The sequence below is a fragment of the Pan paniscus genome, chromosome 1 (assembly GCF_029289425.2).
Source record: "Pan paniscus chromosome 1, NHGRI_mPanPan1-v2.0_pri, whole genome shotgun sequence".
In the NCBI taxonomy this organism is placed as follows: Eukaryota; Metazoa; Chordata; class Mammalia; order Primates; family Hominidae; genus Pan; species Pan paniscus.
The window spans coordinates 108,306,592-108,321,404 of NC_073249.2; the positions used below are offsets into that span (position 1 = coordinate 108,306,592).

The 14,813-nt window shown below is 45.9% G+C and overlaps 1 protein-coding gene across 2 annotated transcripts in view; it reads left to right on the forward strand.

Annotated features, from left to right (window-relative positions):
• VANGL1 (VANGL planar cell polarity protein 1) overlaps positions 1-14,813 on the forward strand; it is a 49,405-nt gene that overhangs the window by 12,325 nt on the left and 22,267 nt on the right. For both annotated transcript variants that reach the window (XM_034929916.3, XM_003805630.5), the window contains exons 3-4: positions 5,392-5,524; positions 9,414-10,021. In XM_034929916.3, the coding sequence (XP_034785807.1) occupies positions 5,392-5,524; positions 9,414-10,021 (741 nt within the window). The remainder of the gene's footprint in view (positions 1-5,391; positions 5,525-9,413; positions 10,022-14,813) is intronic.

The following is a 14,813-nucleotide window of genomic DNA, read 5'->3' on the forward strand; positions in this document are numbered from 1 at the left end:
AATAATGAAATGCACCAAACTTGATATGCCTGATGACACCATGATCATCTTAGAAGACTGGCCAGGTTCCAAGCAGATGACAAGTGACTGTTTTCTAACAAAGAGGTCAGTGGCCTGGTTTTGCGATGCCTGCAGTCTCCAGAGGGTGTCCAGTTAACTTGCTGGGAGAATGGTGTGGACTCCTGCTGACCCCGCCTAACTTTTGTCATTGTGGTGTGGATGAGGGAAGCCTGGTATTGACAAGGGAATTGGTAGGGCTAAAAAAAAAAAAAAAAAAAAAAAAAAAAATTGGTATTTTAAAACAGCTATTTCTGGTATTTCATAACTAAATCTGATCAGTTTACCCACCAGCTGAAATGTGTGATTCAATTCTTATGGCCAGAGGGTTTGTGACTGTCTCAGGAGCTGGGCTCTGCCATGTCACCACAGGCCCCGTCCAGCAGCACCTGCCCCGAGCTCCTTCTGTTTCTCATCCTTATTTGAAGTTGGGTTTGGAGCACAAGTTCCCTAATTTAAACACAGCAGCTGCCAGTTATGTTAACTGCTTTGGGGGTGTCTGCTAGGCCCCTCCCTCATAGCCGTTGTCTCCTATTCTCACAGCAGTCCTAGAATGGCGGGAGGTCATAGCCCCATTTTACAGGTGATGAAATCGAGGCACAGAGGGCAGTGTTATTTGCCTAAAATTACAAAGTTAGTAGGTGCCCTCAGCAGATTTTGGGCCAACCTTGTTTCTTTAGAAGAGAAATGCTACTTTGGGAAAGGGAAACGAAGGGTGACTCATGTGATTGATGTGCTAAAATGCACAAAAAGAGGGCCGCCGGGGCAGTGAGGAATTGGTGCTTTTGTTTCAAGGCTGCTTCAGAGTCTGTGTGCCCTGCGCCCAGCGCTCCTACCCCAGCCATAGCCAAGAGGAAGCAGCCAGCCGGGCCCCAGCAGCCAGCAGAGAGAAAGGACGGGTCGTGGGTTGTGGGAGAGAAGGAAAGGGAGGAGTAACCGGTGGGGCCAGCTTTCCCCAAATAGAAATAGGCAAACAACAGAAACAGGACTAAATAATCTTCCCAGGAAATGCTGACTGTAAGTGAGAACAGTGAGAATTACAGGGGTTCTAGCTGGAACGAGGAGGGTGACAGCAACCCCCAAGGGCTTAGCTCTAGAACCACCTAAACAGACGCATTTGCTCACACACGTGTGGTGCAGACACATGCCCGGGCTGCCTGCATGCCACCACTTGCTCTTCCTGCCCCTCACACAACACGCACAGATATACTTATCTTTACTCATACAGGCAGATGTTGCGTGGAGACAGATTCAGAGATAAAGATACGAAGAAAAACTCTCGTAGCTGACACAGCCACCCAGCAAAGGCACAGAGGTGATCCAGACCACTGAGGCAGAGTTGGAAAAACACACATGTATACATGTGTTTGTAACACCTCTCCCTGTGGCTTGGCAGTCTGTTTACTCTCCTGGTCTCCCATTTCCATACTCTTAGATGCCGTGAACAGATTGTCTTCATCATTGGGGAACCCTCTCCCAGACAGCAGTTGGCAGCCATAGGTTTTCCCTGGAGTTGTGGCATCTGGAACTACAGGGATGAGCATTTGAGTACATATTACAGTGAGGTGGCCGCACGGTGACCCGCAGTTCTGCAGACTGGAAGGCAGTGAATGCCAGGATTTTTGTAGAGTGTCACTATGAAGTCCTGACTTGGCTCAGAGACCTTCTTAGAGCAGTAATTCGGGACCAGTGGATTTCTGATAAAGTTATTCTAATTTTCTAATAATTGTTTTCTAATAAAAGCCATATGGCAGGTCCTGCTCCCTTGGTAGCATGACCAGTACCTGGCGCAGTGCTAGTGCTGAGCTGACAGGAAGTGCCTCACCTTCACCTCTCACTTGACAGTGGGTGGAAGGCTCTTGGCTCAGGGTATCCCTCAGTCATGACTGCACACTGTCCTGAGCTTTTCTCCCAACTTCATCCACTTTATACTATTTTAATAAAGCAGTGCTGTGTATTATAACATTGTGCAGCTGAGCATTACACTCATGGCTCCCACTATCAAGCCCCTGCTATATACAGGGCATTTCACAAAGAAGCAAACTTCCAAGCAGTCACTCAGCAACCTCCTCCTAGGAGCATTTGGGGAAGAGAATCTTGGGGCAAGTTTTCTTTACCACCTGCAGTCACCTGGGATGCTGGGAAAAATTTTGATTTCTGTTGTCTCCCTTCCAGAAAATTATTTGAGAGTGGGGCCAACAAATCTGCACTTGAGTCCATACCTAGGATAGTTTTTCTGTGCAGTTTTTTAAGTTTAAGAGGTTTTTAAAGTTTAAGACACACTGGTTAGGGTTTTGGGCTCTGGAGGATGAGAAACCTTGCTTGGGTTATCAGATAACAGATTCTTCTCTGGTTTCCCTCCGATGTTATCAGGGGAATTGTTGGTTGTTTCACATTTGGGTGCTTCTGGGCCTTTTAAGAGCCAGGCTGGGAGGGCTGGTGATGGCAACCCTGGCTGGCAACAGAGGCTGTTTCCACCCCTGGGTGGCTCCCCACCTGCTTTCTGCCCTGGTAGGGTTCAGGCTCCGGGAATTGGCACTCAGTGAAAGAATTTTGATTTCCAGTGGAATTTGTGCTGTCACAAGATTTGACCCATGGGACTAGTGAATAGATAGATGGGTTAGGTGAGCATGTGACTTGGCTGGTGGCTGAGAGAGTGATAAATGTGAGAGTAGCTGGGGAAAATGGAAACGGATTAAGATAGAAGAGGGGCATTGTCCATCTGGCCGATGGCAGGGCTGGTGGAGCAGCAGTTCTAGACTATTCTGAGGTTAGTTCAGAAACTGACCTAACAACGTGGGAAGTCTCTCCCAAATTGTTTATCGTTTCTCACAGTGGGTGCCTTTTGAAGTGATTGTATTTGACAGCCCAGAGTGTTGGGCACACAGCTTTGTGCTATCTAAGGTCACGGTCCAATTGTGATTCCTAGCAATAGCTTCAAGGCATATTTCATAGCTCTAATAGTTTTCAAGTATAAGGGTGTGAGAATGAGCTTTAAGAATATTTATGCCACGAAATCTTCCAATTGCTCTTCAACACGGTGCACCATAGTAGGTGTGAATAGAAGTGGTGGCAACAGACCTGAATTCAGGTCTGCCACTGACTATAATACTAGCTTGAGAAGTAACTTGAACTCTGTGAGCCTCAGTTTCCTTGTCTGTAGAATGAAGACAATGATACTGCCTTCATAGGATTATTATTAGGATTGAATGAAATATTATAGTGAGGCATTCAGCAAAGTGTTCTATAAATTGGGGTAGGATGTGAGGTAATTGGCATTGTTAGATGCGTCTCTGGGTAAACAACCAAATTATCTGCCTATTTGGCTGTTTCCCTAGCTGCCTTGTTAAAACAAAACACCTGAGTTGACCAGAACACCTCTGTTTTTAGAATCTAACTTTGCAGTTGTATTAGTCTCTTCTTGCATTGCCATAAAGAAATACCTGACACCTTCATAAAGAAATGAGGTTTAACTGGCTCATGGTCCTGCAGGCTTTACAGGAAGCATGGTACTGACATCTGCTTGGCTTCTAGAGAGGCCTCAGGAAGCTTACAGTCATGGCAGAAGGTGAAGCGGGAGCAGGCACATCACATGGTGAAAGCGGGAGCAAGAGAGACAGTTGGGAGAGGAGGCGCCACACACTTTTAAACAACCAGGTCTCCCAAGAACTCACTCACTATCGTGAAGATAGCACCAAGCCATGAGGGGTCTGTCCCCATGATCCAGACACCTCTCACCAGGCCCCACCTCCAGCACTGGGGATTACAATTGAGCATGAGATTTGGGTAGGGACAACTATCTGAACTGTATCAGCAATAGAGTGTGATTATAAGTTATGCTGTAGGAATAGAATTGTTGTCACTGAAAGATTCCCTTGGCCATGGGAGCCTCCTGGCTCTATGAAGGAATCAGTCAATGCTTATCCCAGGGAGGTAATGATAAGGTCGAAGTTTGACAAGAAATCTATGTTTTCTTAAGCTAAGTAGTAGGTTAACAGAAGATATGTTGTGTGTTAATAGTTCTATTTACATCCCTTTCTCCAAGGTTATACACACTCTGCATCACTAAGTCAAGACACCATTCTTTGACATTGGCTAATAGTAATAGCAATCATAGCCACTGTGCATTAGCACTTACTCCACATCCTTGTACTGAGCACTACTTACATTATGTGGTGTTGTCATTGTCACCATTTCATACATAAAGAAACCAAGGTTTTCAGAGATTGAATAACTTGTGCAAGATCACACATCCGGTAGGGCAGATCCAAGATCTGTTTGTCTCCAAAATCTGCTTCTGTCCTGCTGGGAGACCTTGGGAATGACGGCAAGTGGTTGTAGGAAGGAGGGCTGATGTCAAGGTGGCTGTGGGGGCAGGAGGCTGAGGGAACTCACTGACCCTTGAGGGACTCCTTAGGTGGGGGCTTCTGGGTTTCCTGTTGGCAGCTGGAGGGGGAGTGCCAGTTCCCATAAGTGGTTATTGCCCAGGTTGTGACCTTGGCTTGGCCAGTGATTGGTTCATTTTGGAATTTCATGAGTGACCCCCAGGCAGGGTTCTTACAATCACGCTGGAAGACCACCCAGGAAGTTCCTGTGGGGTAAAATGATGCAGCAGCCTGCTTTCCTCAGGAGGTCTGAAACCCTCCCCATGTACACACACACACACCCACCCACCCACACACCCTCCACCCCTCTTGGTGTCTTTGGCCTTTTTTCCTAGCTTGTTTGTTTCTATGGGTGTCTTCAAGTTCAGCTAGAACCTATGGGAATGACTTAGTTTTGAACCTGTAAGAATGAGAAGTAAACAATTCTTTGTACTGACTTTGAATTTCCTTTCTTCTGTTGTCCAAAGGTGAAGGGTGACAATGTGTCCCAGATTTTTTTGGATATTCTACAAAAAAATAGATATTTTTTTGTAGAAAAAAGCTTATTCTACAGTGTTGTCCCAATTTTAAAAGCCCTAGAAAACTGGTTAAGGCAAATTATAACCAAATCAAATCACTAATTATTACAATAAACTGTAACTAGCTACAAAAATCCTAAAATTACAATTTTAGGCTTTGAGAAAATATCACTGATGATAGAGGAAGAGTGACAGTCTTTGTTTTGGGTCTTGGGATGGCAGAAAGAAAATATTTAGTAGGGAGTAAAGATCAGTGTACCCCTTGAAGTGTGGTGAAGATGGGTGGGTTTTGATGCTCTGTGTGTGTGTGTTTGTGTGTGTGTGTGTGTGTGTTTAGAATTCCCCTAAATTCAAAATGATACTTACATTTTGATAAACCCAGAGAGTTAATTAACATGGCATAAATGTGCTAGCTCATTGTTGTTTTTCAGGGAGAGAACTAGAGAGAGACACAAGTCACCCCGGAATAAAGACGGCAGAGGGTCAGAAAAGTCTGTCACCATTCAACCTCCCACTGGAGAGCCCCTGTTGGGAAATGATTCTACTCGGACAGAAGAAGTTCAGGTAAGGATCAAAGGTGGTCTGTAAGCACACTGCCACTTGACCGAGACTCCTGTCTGTAAATGTTTTCCTTAGGTTCTCTTGGATTTTTGTCTTTATTTTTCTAGCATGCTAATTAGTTTATCTATGTCCCATGGTCTCTTGTTGGTCTAAGGACGTCCTGTCCTGCCCTTTGGTAGCGTGGGGATTCTTCTGAAGTATGATTGGTTGGCCTGCTTTACATGGTGTGGAAAAGTAGCCAGCAAGGTTGACGACAGGGTAGGGAAGGGAAAAGCTGAAGTCTCCCACGACTCATTTCAAAATGGAACAGTATAAGGGGGAGAAGGAAACTCAGAAACCTAAGAAGTTTAAAAAACATGGGGCAGCCCAGACTGACCATTACTACTAGAGCTATGCAGGAATTGAGAGGCCGCACGCTCAGATGCCTGGTAGAGAAACGTAAGTTAATTAAGGAGGCCCTGGGTCGAAAAGAGGGGGCAAAAATATATTAACCTAGCTTTGGGTTAACAGCAATCTGTGCAGTGCCTCAGTGTCAGTGCTGTAGTGTGGTGTGAAGGAGCCTATGGCTAACTGGAGAATGCATTTCCTCTGTAAAGGAAACAGCAGCTCCGCAGCTCCAGACACCTACTGTTGCTCAGGAATGCAGGGATTCATTGTTTGAGAAAAGCTGCAAATCAGGATTTTATGTGGAATCCTAACTTTATAGTATTTTTGAAATACTGACACTTTATTAATTTTTTTGAACCATTGAGTGGGTTCTTCTCCAGGTTCCAACTGTCTGGCAGCCCACCCGATTTAAATAAACATCTGAGCTATACACAGAAACATGTCTGCATACCCTCTGCACATCCTGAAGTATATATACACATGTCCAGCCTTGCCCCTCATAAACAAAGCGATGTATGATACACAGCTGTAAAGATAGATATAGGACTATAGATAAGCATACATCTGTACATACCTGTGCATACACACAGGTAAGCATTTATAATCAAATAGGTGGACTGAAACTGGAATTCCTCAGAGTACACAAGGTGTTCTTGGGACACAAAACTACAATTGTGGGTTGAACGTGGGATTCATTGAGCAATGAGCAAATGCCATTAGTGCTGCCTGCCTTGGCTCTGGGATGGCTGATGGTCGGATGGGGCCAGTCTTAGGATTGGATCACCCTGGAGTACTTGAAGGGGTCAGTTTCCTCCTGGATGTGGGTTCAGAGGTGCCAGTGGCCTACAGCAAAGGCTCTTCTTTCTCTGCATCTCCTCTGCACCTCGTAGCTGAGAACACTTTGAGAAGCTCTTGGTGTTGCCCCAGGATGATCTGGTGTGAAAAGCATTGAGATGGGTGTTTGGAGGCTGTATTTTTTAGTAGCTCCGTTACCTTGAGCAGTCACAGCCTTTGTAGGCCTCAATTTCTTTATTGAAAATCTAGGGGTTTTGATGAAAGCATCTTAGGTGCTTTTTCTTCTAAGAACCTGAAGCTTAACAGGATCCTTTGTGTATCTACATTTTTTAGGCATACATGTGCACCCCAGGAAATTCTCTCATGCCCTTTCTAGTCAATCTCTGCCCCACCCTCACCTCTCCAAGGCAACCACTGTGTTGATTTCTATCACTGTAGATCAATTTTGCCTGTTTTTGAATTTAGTATAATTAGAATCATATGGTCCATCTCCTGCCCCCACCCACCCGCCCTGCTTAGCATAATGATTTTGAGATTTATCCATGTTTTGGTATGTTTCAACAGCTTATTCTTTTTATTTTTGCTGAGTAGTATTCCATTGTATCAGTCTACCACAATTTGTTATCCATTCTCCTAGTGGATGGACATTTGGGTTTTTTTTGTTGTTGCTGTTTGTTTGTTTTTTGAGGCAGAGTCTTGTTCTGTCACCCAGGCTGGAGTGCAGCGGCATGATATCACCTCACTGCAGCCTCTACCTCCCGGGTTCAAGCGATTCTCCTGCCTCAGCCTCCCGAATAGCCGGGATTACAGGCACGCACCACCACGCCCAGCTAATTTTTGTATTTTCAGTAGAGATGGGCTTTTACCATGTTGGCCAGGCTGGTCTCGAACTCCTGACCTCAGGTGATTTGCCTGCCTTGGCCTCCCAAAGTGCTAGGATTACAGGCGTGAGCCACCGTGCCTGGCTGGATGTATATTTTTATTAATTTTTGGATAAAACCTGAGAGTGGAATTGCTGGGCCATATAGCTAAGTATATATTTAGATTTATATGAAACTGCCAGAGTGGTTTTCCAGAGGCACTGTACCATGGTCCACTTCCACCAGCAGTGTTGGTGAGTCCTGGCTGCTTCTGGCCATCGTCTTAAATAGGAATTTCTCTCACTGTATGTGATACTTCTGACTTTGCAAGTTGAAGGATTATTAGTTTATAGGATTGAGACCTTAACCACCACCACTTCTTACCATAGCCCATACATTTCATAAATCATGTTTTTTTTGGTCATTACTAGATTCGGAGTTATTTGATTATGAGCGATGTCTGTCTTGCTGATTTAGCTACTAACTTAAACTAGCTTTTTCTAAGTTGGTGTCCTAATTTCACCCACTTTGCCACTGCATCTGACTGTTTTTTTTCCGAGTGAAAGGATACATACAAATTTCAGAGGCAAAAACCTCTTTGGCCCCCTGTGTCTTTTCAGCGCCTTGCTGTTGTTGCTTCATTATTGTTGCCAGTTGTTTTTAAACAGCAAAATCCTTTAAAATTCTGTCAACTGGGTTTTGCTAAGTGAATAGACTAATTGCTTTAACTAGCAACTGCCTAGAAGTTTAAAAAGAGAGGAAGCTAGAAAGTAAAAGATAACATTTTAATAATCCTGGTTGTTTCTATGCCCTTGATGTTTAGTTCCTCGTGAAAACATGTTTTAGAAAGAATTTTTAAGCCAATCTGGCCATACACGGATTCCTGGATTTGCTTAGCTTGGTCCATGAGAAATATTGTTAAAGAGTGCTTGACACTGATACTTGTTAAGTGGATCTTGTGAACATCATAAGGAGATTTTTTTTTTTTTTTTTTGAGATGGAGTCTCGCTCTGTAGCCCAGGCTGGAGTACAGTGGCACGATCTCAGCTCACTGCAACCTCCGACTCCCGGGTTCAAGCGATTCTCCTGCCTCAGCCTCCTGAGTAGCTGGGATTACAGGCATGTGCCACCACGCCTTGCTAATTTTTGTATTTTTAGTAGAGACGGGGTTTCACCATGTTGGCCAGGATGTTCTTGATCTCCTGACCTCCTGATCCGTCCGCCTCGGCTTTCCAAAGTACCGGGATTACAGGTGTGAGCCACCGCGCCCCAGTCCATAAAGAGATTTTAAAATGTGGGTCCTAGGTGCAGGTAAGCTTGGGTTTGTGTAGTGGTGTAAGTTCCCTTGCTATGCCCTTTGCTCTTCTGGGCTGCTAGAGGGTGTAGTAATACTCCCACCTCCAAAAGTTGGACTTCGTAAGCCTTTATAACCCAGCGTGAATTGGAAAGAAGATGCAGGAGGTTTATCTCTATAGATGAGCTCTCACAAGATTAGTCTAATACCTGGATTGCGCATTGCAGGGCAAACAGCTCCAGGCCCTCAGAGCTGCTCAAGGCTTTTCAACCCAGGGGATGATAATCAATGTTATGTCAATGAATCAGCCAAACAGACAGAAAGATCACATTATGTTTTCTCTGTTTGAAAAGGTAAATACCTCATACATTTTGAAAATTTCAATGAAAATTGTTTGAGTTAAAAAGTTCTAATATTTAAAGAGTTAAGCTTTCATTTTCTGGAAGCCTTTGTGAATAGGGCTGGGTAGATGCAGCGGGCCCTGCATGTTCACTGCCCTTTGTAGCTTTTACAAATGACCTGCGTCATGTCATCCTCACTGTCTTCTCCCCACCAGGATGACAACTGGGGAGAGACCACCACGGCCATCACAGGCACCTCGGAGCACAGCATATCCCAAGAGGACATTGCCAGGATCAGCAAGGACATGGAGGACAGCGTGGGGCTGGATTGCAAACGCTACCTGGGCCTCACCGTCGCCTCTTTTCTTGGACTTCTAGTTTTCCTCACCCCTATTGCCTTCATCCTTTTACCTCCGATCCTGTGGAGGGATGAGCTGGAGCCTTGTGGCACAATTTGTGAGGGGCTCTTTATCTCCATGGCATTCAAACTCCTCATTCTGCTCATAGGGACCTGGGCACTTTTTTTCCGCAAGCGGAGAGCTGACATGCCACGGGTGTTTGTGTTTCGTGCCCTTTTGTTGGTCCTCATCTTTCTCTTTGTGGTTTCCTATTGGCTTTTTTACGGGGTCCGCATTTTGGACTCTCGGGACCGGAATTACCAGGGCATTGTGCAATATGCAGTCTCCCTTGTGGATGCCCTCCTCTTCATCCATTACCTGGCCATCGTCCTGCTGGAGCTCAGGCAGCTGCAGCCCATGTTCACGCTGCAGGTGGTCCGCTCCACCGATGGCGAGTCCCGCTTCTACAGCCTGGGACACCTGAGGTAAGAGGCAACATCCAGGAGTCAGAAAGGATGGCTGATGTCTTGCTGGGAGACAGCTGCTCTGTAGCACGTGAGGGGTGGTGACAGATGCCAAGAGCTAGGACCAGAGTCTGACTCTTTTCTGGTTTGGGGAGGAGATGCGAGGGTGGGGAGGGTGTCCATGTTCATTGAGTTTCTGGACTTCTAGATGGTGCGGGGCAGTTGCTGGCTCTCACCCAGGTTGAGATTTTGCTGGGCCTGTTCTCAAAGTTATTGGCAGCTCCCAAAAATGATGGAGAAAGGAGATGCATAGTGATGGCTGCCTTCTTTGACTCTGAAATTGGCCAATGGACAACGGATAAAGTGACCAGCAGCTCCATTTTGTCCCAGATGTGACATCTGGTTTACCATGTTGTCCCAGTGGAATCATGAATTGTTCCTTTTTTCCCACTCTCAGAGGCCTGGTTTGGGCAGTAAATTATATGGTCATCCGAGGGACCCTCCAATAAAGAATCAAGTGCAGGTTAGAGACTCCAAATGTGTAGTCCTTGAGTGTTGTGAAAATGTATGCGTGAGAAAAAGTTAGAAGTCAGTTGGGTTGTCATACTTACATCTCTGCATAAAATCTCATTATTTTGTGGTTAAATAAGAGTGATTACCATCATTTTATTTGCTTCAAGGTAAGCACTTTATATATAGATTGTGTATTTAGTCTTCATAGAACCCCGTGACCTAGGTATTATTAATCCCTGTGTCACAGATGAAGAAACTAGGGCTTAGGGGATTTAAGTAATTTGCACAAAAACATATGGCTAGCCTCATTTAGGATTCACTCAGATGTCATGAGGCCAGGGCTGAGTGAATGCCCCCATAATGGCATCTCTCACTTTGTGGTTAGTGGCCTATTTTTCCATCTGTTTTCTTCCACAGACTATGAACTCCCTGAGGCCAGGGGTCACCCTTATACCTCATTACATCCTCAGTGCCTGGCATGGAGCATGGCTTGCACTGAGATGTTCTCTGGGTGAATGCAGAGCCTGGGACATTTGACTTCCAAGCCTTTACCCTCTCCCAGGCTCTCTGCCTCCTTAGGCAGTATATGCTGATGTGTGTAGCCTGCTTGGGGCAGGTTAGGCACTTAGTTCATTGCAGCTATTACTGCTGTGATCATGTAGCTGGCAGAGCAGCCAAAATCAGCAAGGGCACACCTTAGTGGGTATCAGAACAATCGGCTTTGTCATAGATTTGGCTGGGCTCCAGGAAGGTGGCTCAGCCTGTATTTGGAGTCAGGCCGTGCTGCCAAACCATCTTCATGTTGGTGTGTACCCTCCTCCATTCCTCTGGCTTGGCTTGTGCTACGAGGACGGGATGATCTAGCGTTCAAGGTTGCTGCCACCCTAACTGATCCTTGGTGGAAACTGGTGTCCAAGTCACATGTCTGTGCACCAAAAATCTGGGGTTTAGAGTCCTTCACAGATGCCTGTAGGGCTCTGAAGACAAGTAGGTCACCGCTTTGCTGCGTATTCATCTCAGAAGGCTTTCTTTTCCCATGTTTTGCATCAGGGAATGACCAGCAGTTTTGTGTTAAACATCTGCTGTGTGCAGAGCCCTGGACACACCAGGCTGGCTGCCTTCAGAGCTCTATCTCAGCACCTGTGGCGCTCACAGTCACTTGGAAAGAGACCAGTGCACCGCTGTCTGGTGGACAGGTGCAGAAACAGGCCTGGGGGTATAGGTGATAGGAACACAGGAGGACAGAGAATTTCAGATTGTGGCAGCAATAAAGCCGAGCAGGAGACAGTCTGTCTCAGAACAGGTTTTGCTGCAGTTAAAGTGGTAGAGAAAAATCCGGCTGTGGTCTCAGTGGAGATGAGTGATATTTGGAACTCTGTATATGTAAGTAGCCAAGACACTGGCCAGGAGTGAGGTCTATGGTGGTTTTGTTTTTTGGCCCTTAGCCCTAGTTGGTGTGAATTCCACCTGTGTAGGTGGGAAAGGGCAGGGCATCTTCTCACCATAGGTCATGCAGGGTGGTGGGACCGACTTACCCCCATGGGCTCCCACATCGCTCCTCCCTGTACGACTGGTTGAGCTGCACACTGCATCTGAGTGGGGGTGGAGAGGGGACAAACCAAACAGCCCGAGGAAAGTATGCCTGTGGCGTGTTCAGAAAACGTAATTAGCAGCAGCCTTCGCCTCTCACCACACAGCTCTGCTGGTCAGGGCAGAGCTGGATGGGAGAAGCCAGACTGATTGTGCTGCATGGCTCCCAGGCTTGCTGCAAACCTTTCAGTCTGCTCTTACCATGACCAACAACTGTCCAGGCTTTCAAAAACTCAAGTCAGTCACCCCAGCTCCCCAGGGAGAACTGAAAGGTGGCAAGTGCCCATCTGCCCTGGGGAGAGCGTTTTGAGGTGGTCCCCAGCCTCATCCTTTCGGCTTCTTCTTAGGGCCATTGGTGTTCCTCCTCTCCCTGCCTTTAATAAGGCCCCCTTTGTCCCTCTCGTGGAGAGCCTGGGTTAGGAGGTGGAAAGAATGGCTGGGGAAAGAGGGATGTCTTTACTGACAAATGGAGCCCTCAGGGAGAGCCAGATGCCCAAGTGTCAGCCAGTCTGCCAGAGCTGGAGCAGGCTTGGCACCTTTCCTCCTGGCATTGTGTGGGCCTGGTCACCTGCCGATCCTTGGGCTAAATCTGGTCTGAACCCAGCAGTGGCTGGAAGAGTTACTAGGCCAGAAATACAACTTCTAAGGCCTTTTGTAAAGTGTAGAAACAGACAGGAGGGAAGAGGGAGCGGGAATAGACAAAGCAAGCCTCGGAAATCAGAATAGCAGGTCTCCATCAGACCCAGCAGAATCACAGGCTGTTGGCTCTCCCTTTATGTAAAGCCTTCACCGTGGCAGCACCCTATTGGGCTTAGGTGCCAAGCGATGGTGAGTTCTTTTTTATGTTTTCAAAGATGATTTTATCGAATTGACTGAGCTATTTTTGAGAGTTGTCTAAAGAATGTCTACTCTTTAGTTTCTTAAAGAAAATAGGCTTCTCATTAGTTCATAAAAGGTGCTTGCTGTGGCCCTGCTTGTTGGCAGGAATGAAGTTTTGGGCTTATTTGAAAACTTTCAAAAATGTAAAAAGTTGTTGCAGAAAGTAAGATACCATAAATAGATTGAGATACTTCCTAACCTCTGCCCAGTGCCCTAGGAGTTATGAAAAGCTTTTCATAGGTTTGGACTCATTTACCCCTCCTTGCTGCCCTGTCAGAGGTCAGAACAGGTGGGGTAGAGGTGTCCCCTCTTACAGTTGAGGTCCCCAAGCCCCAGGGTAAGGGACCTGCTCAAGGTCACAGGGAATCAGCACCTTCCTGTGCATCACACCGCTTACCCCACCGCACTCTCTACAGCGTCCTGGTGTCTCACACAGTCGCTTTGTCATTTTCCATACACACCTTGCTCGTCACTTTTCTTGGCCCCGTTCTCACAATAAGTTGCTAACTTTTCCAGGATGTTACCAGAGACTAATGACTGTTGATATGACTTTATTTGAGGAGAAACCCAGAAGAATAGAAGAGCCTAAAAATTGGCATTCAATTATCTTAATCATTTTTCAGTTTTGAAACCTCTAAAGGGAAATAGTGTGAATACTGGTGCACAGGCACTAGTGTAATTGACTGGTTGAATGTGAAATGGTAGAACAACAGAGACAGATAAAGAAAACCTTAACAATAAACAATTACATAGTCTTACTGGGAGCCAGGTACCTTCTGATCTTTTAATGTGCAACTCAGTTTTCACAACAATCATGTGAGGTAGGTTCTGGTAGCCTCCTTTTCAGATGGGCAAACCGAGGCGTGGGAGAGTTAGGTAAGTCTAAGGCCCCACACTTTGTAATTGTGGGAACCAGGATTTGAGCCCAGGCTCTCTGGTTCCAGAATGATCTTACCCATTTCACCATACTACCTCTGAATAGATAGGTGCATGTTCACGTCACTGCTTTAGGAACACATGAACAAACCCAGAAGCATTTTTTGAGTGTTTCCCATGTGCCAGCCTCGGTGCCAGATATTTTTGTATACATTATCCTGTTTCACTTAACACAGAGCTTAGGGCTGGAACAGAGAGAATGTGCAGGATTGTCAAGATGGCTTGCACTCTGAGGTCCATTCCTTAGCTCCACTGGTTATTTTATTCACTCAGTTGACAAAGCCTGGTCCTTAAAGTCATAGCAGTAGGTTTGAGCCTTTGGTCAGACCTTTTTAACTTCCTATACTTCACATGTCTCAAAGAAAATATATTTTATCTATTGTTGTGTAACAACTACCCCACCACTTAGTAGTTTAAAACAACCAATTCAGTATTTCTCACAATTCTGCAGCATGGATTGGGCTCAGCCAGGAGGTTCTTTAGCTGATCCTGCCCATGGTCCTGTGTGATTATACTCACATGGTGAGTCAGCCGAGGCTGACTTTCTTTTCCTGTTTATTCTCTCCTCCTTCTTTTCCTGTATATTCTCTCCTTCTCATGGCCTCTCCTTGTTGTTTCCTCATTAGGGTTGCTAGACTTCTTAAATGGCAGCTCAGGGATCCCAGGAGCACAAAAGCAGAAGCTCCCAGGCCTTTTAAGGTCTGGGCCTGGAACTGTCCCAGTAGTATTTCCACTGCATTCTCTTGGTGAAAGCAAGCCACAGCCCTATCCCACATTTAAGGAGAGAGGACGACACAAGACAGAGGCTACTAGGATGTTAAGTTCAATGTCGCAGACCCCCACAACCACCTCGGGCTGTCTTTCTCAGAGTCTGTTTATTCTCATTTTGCATATA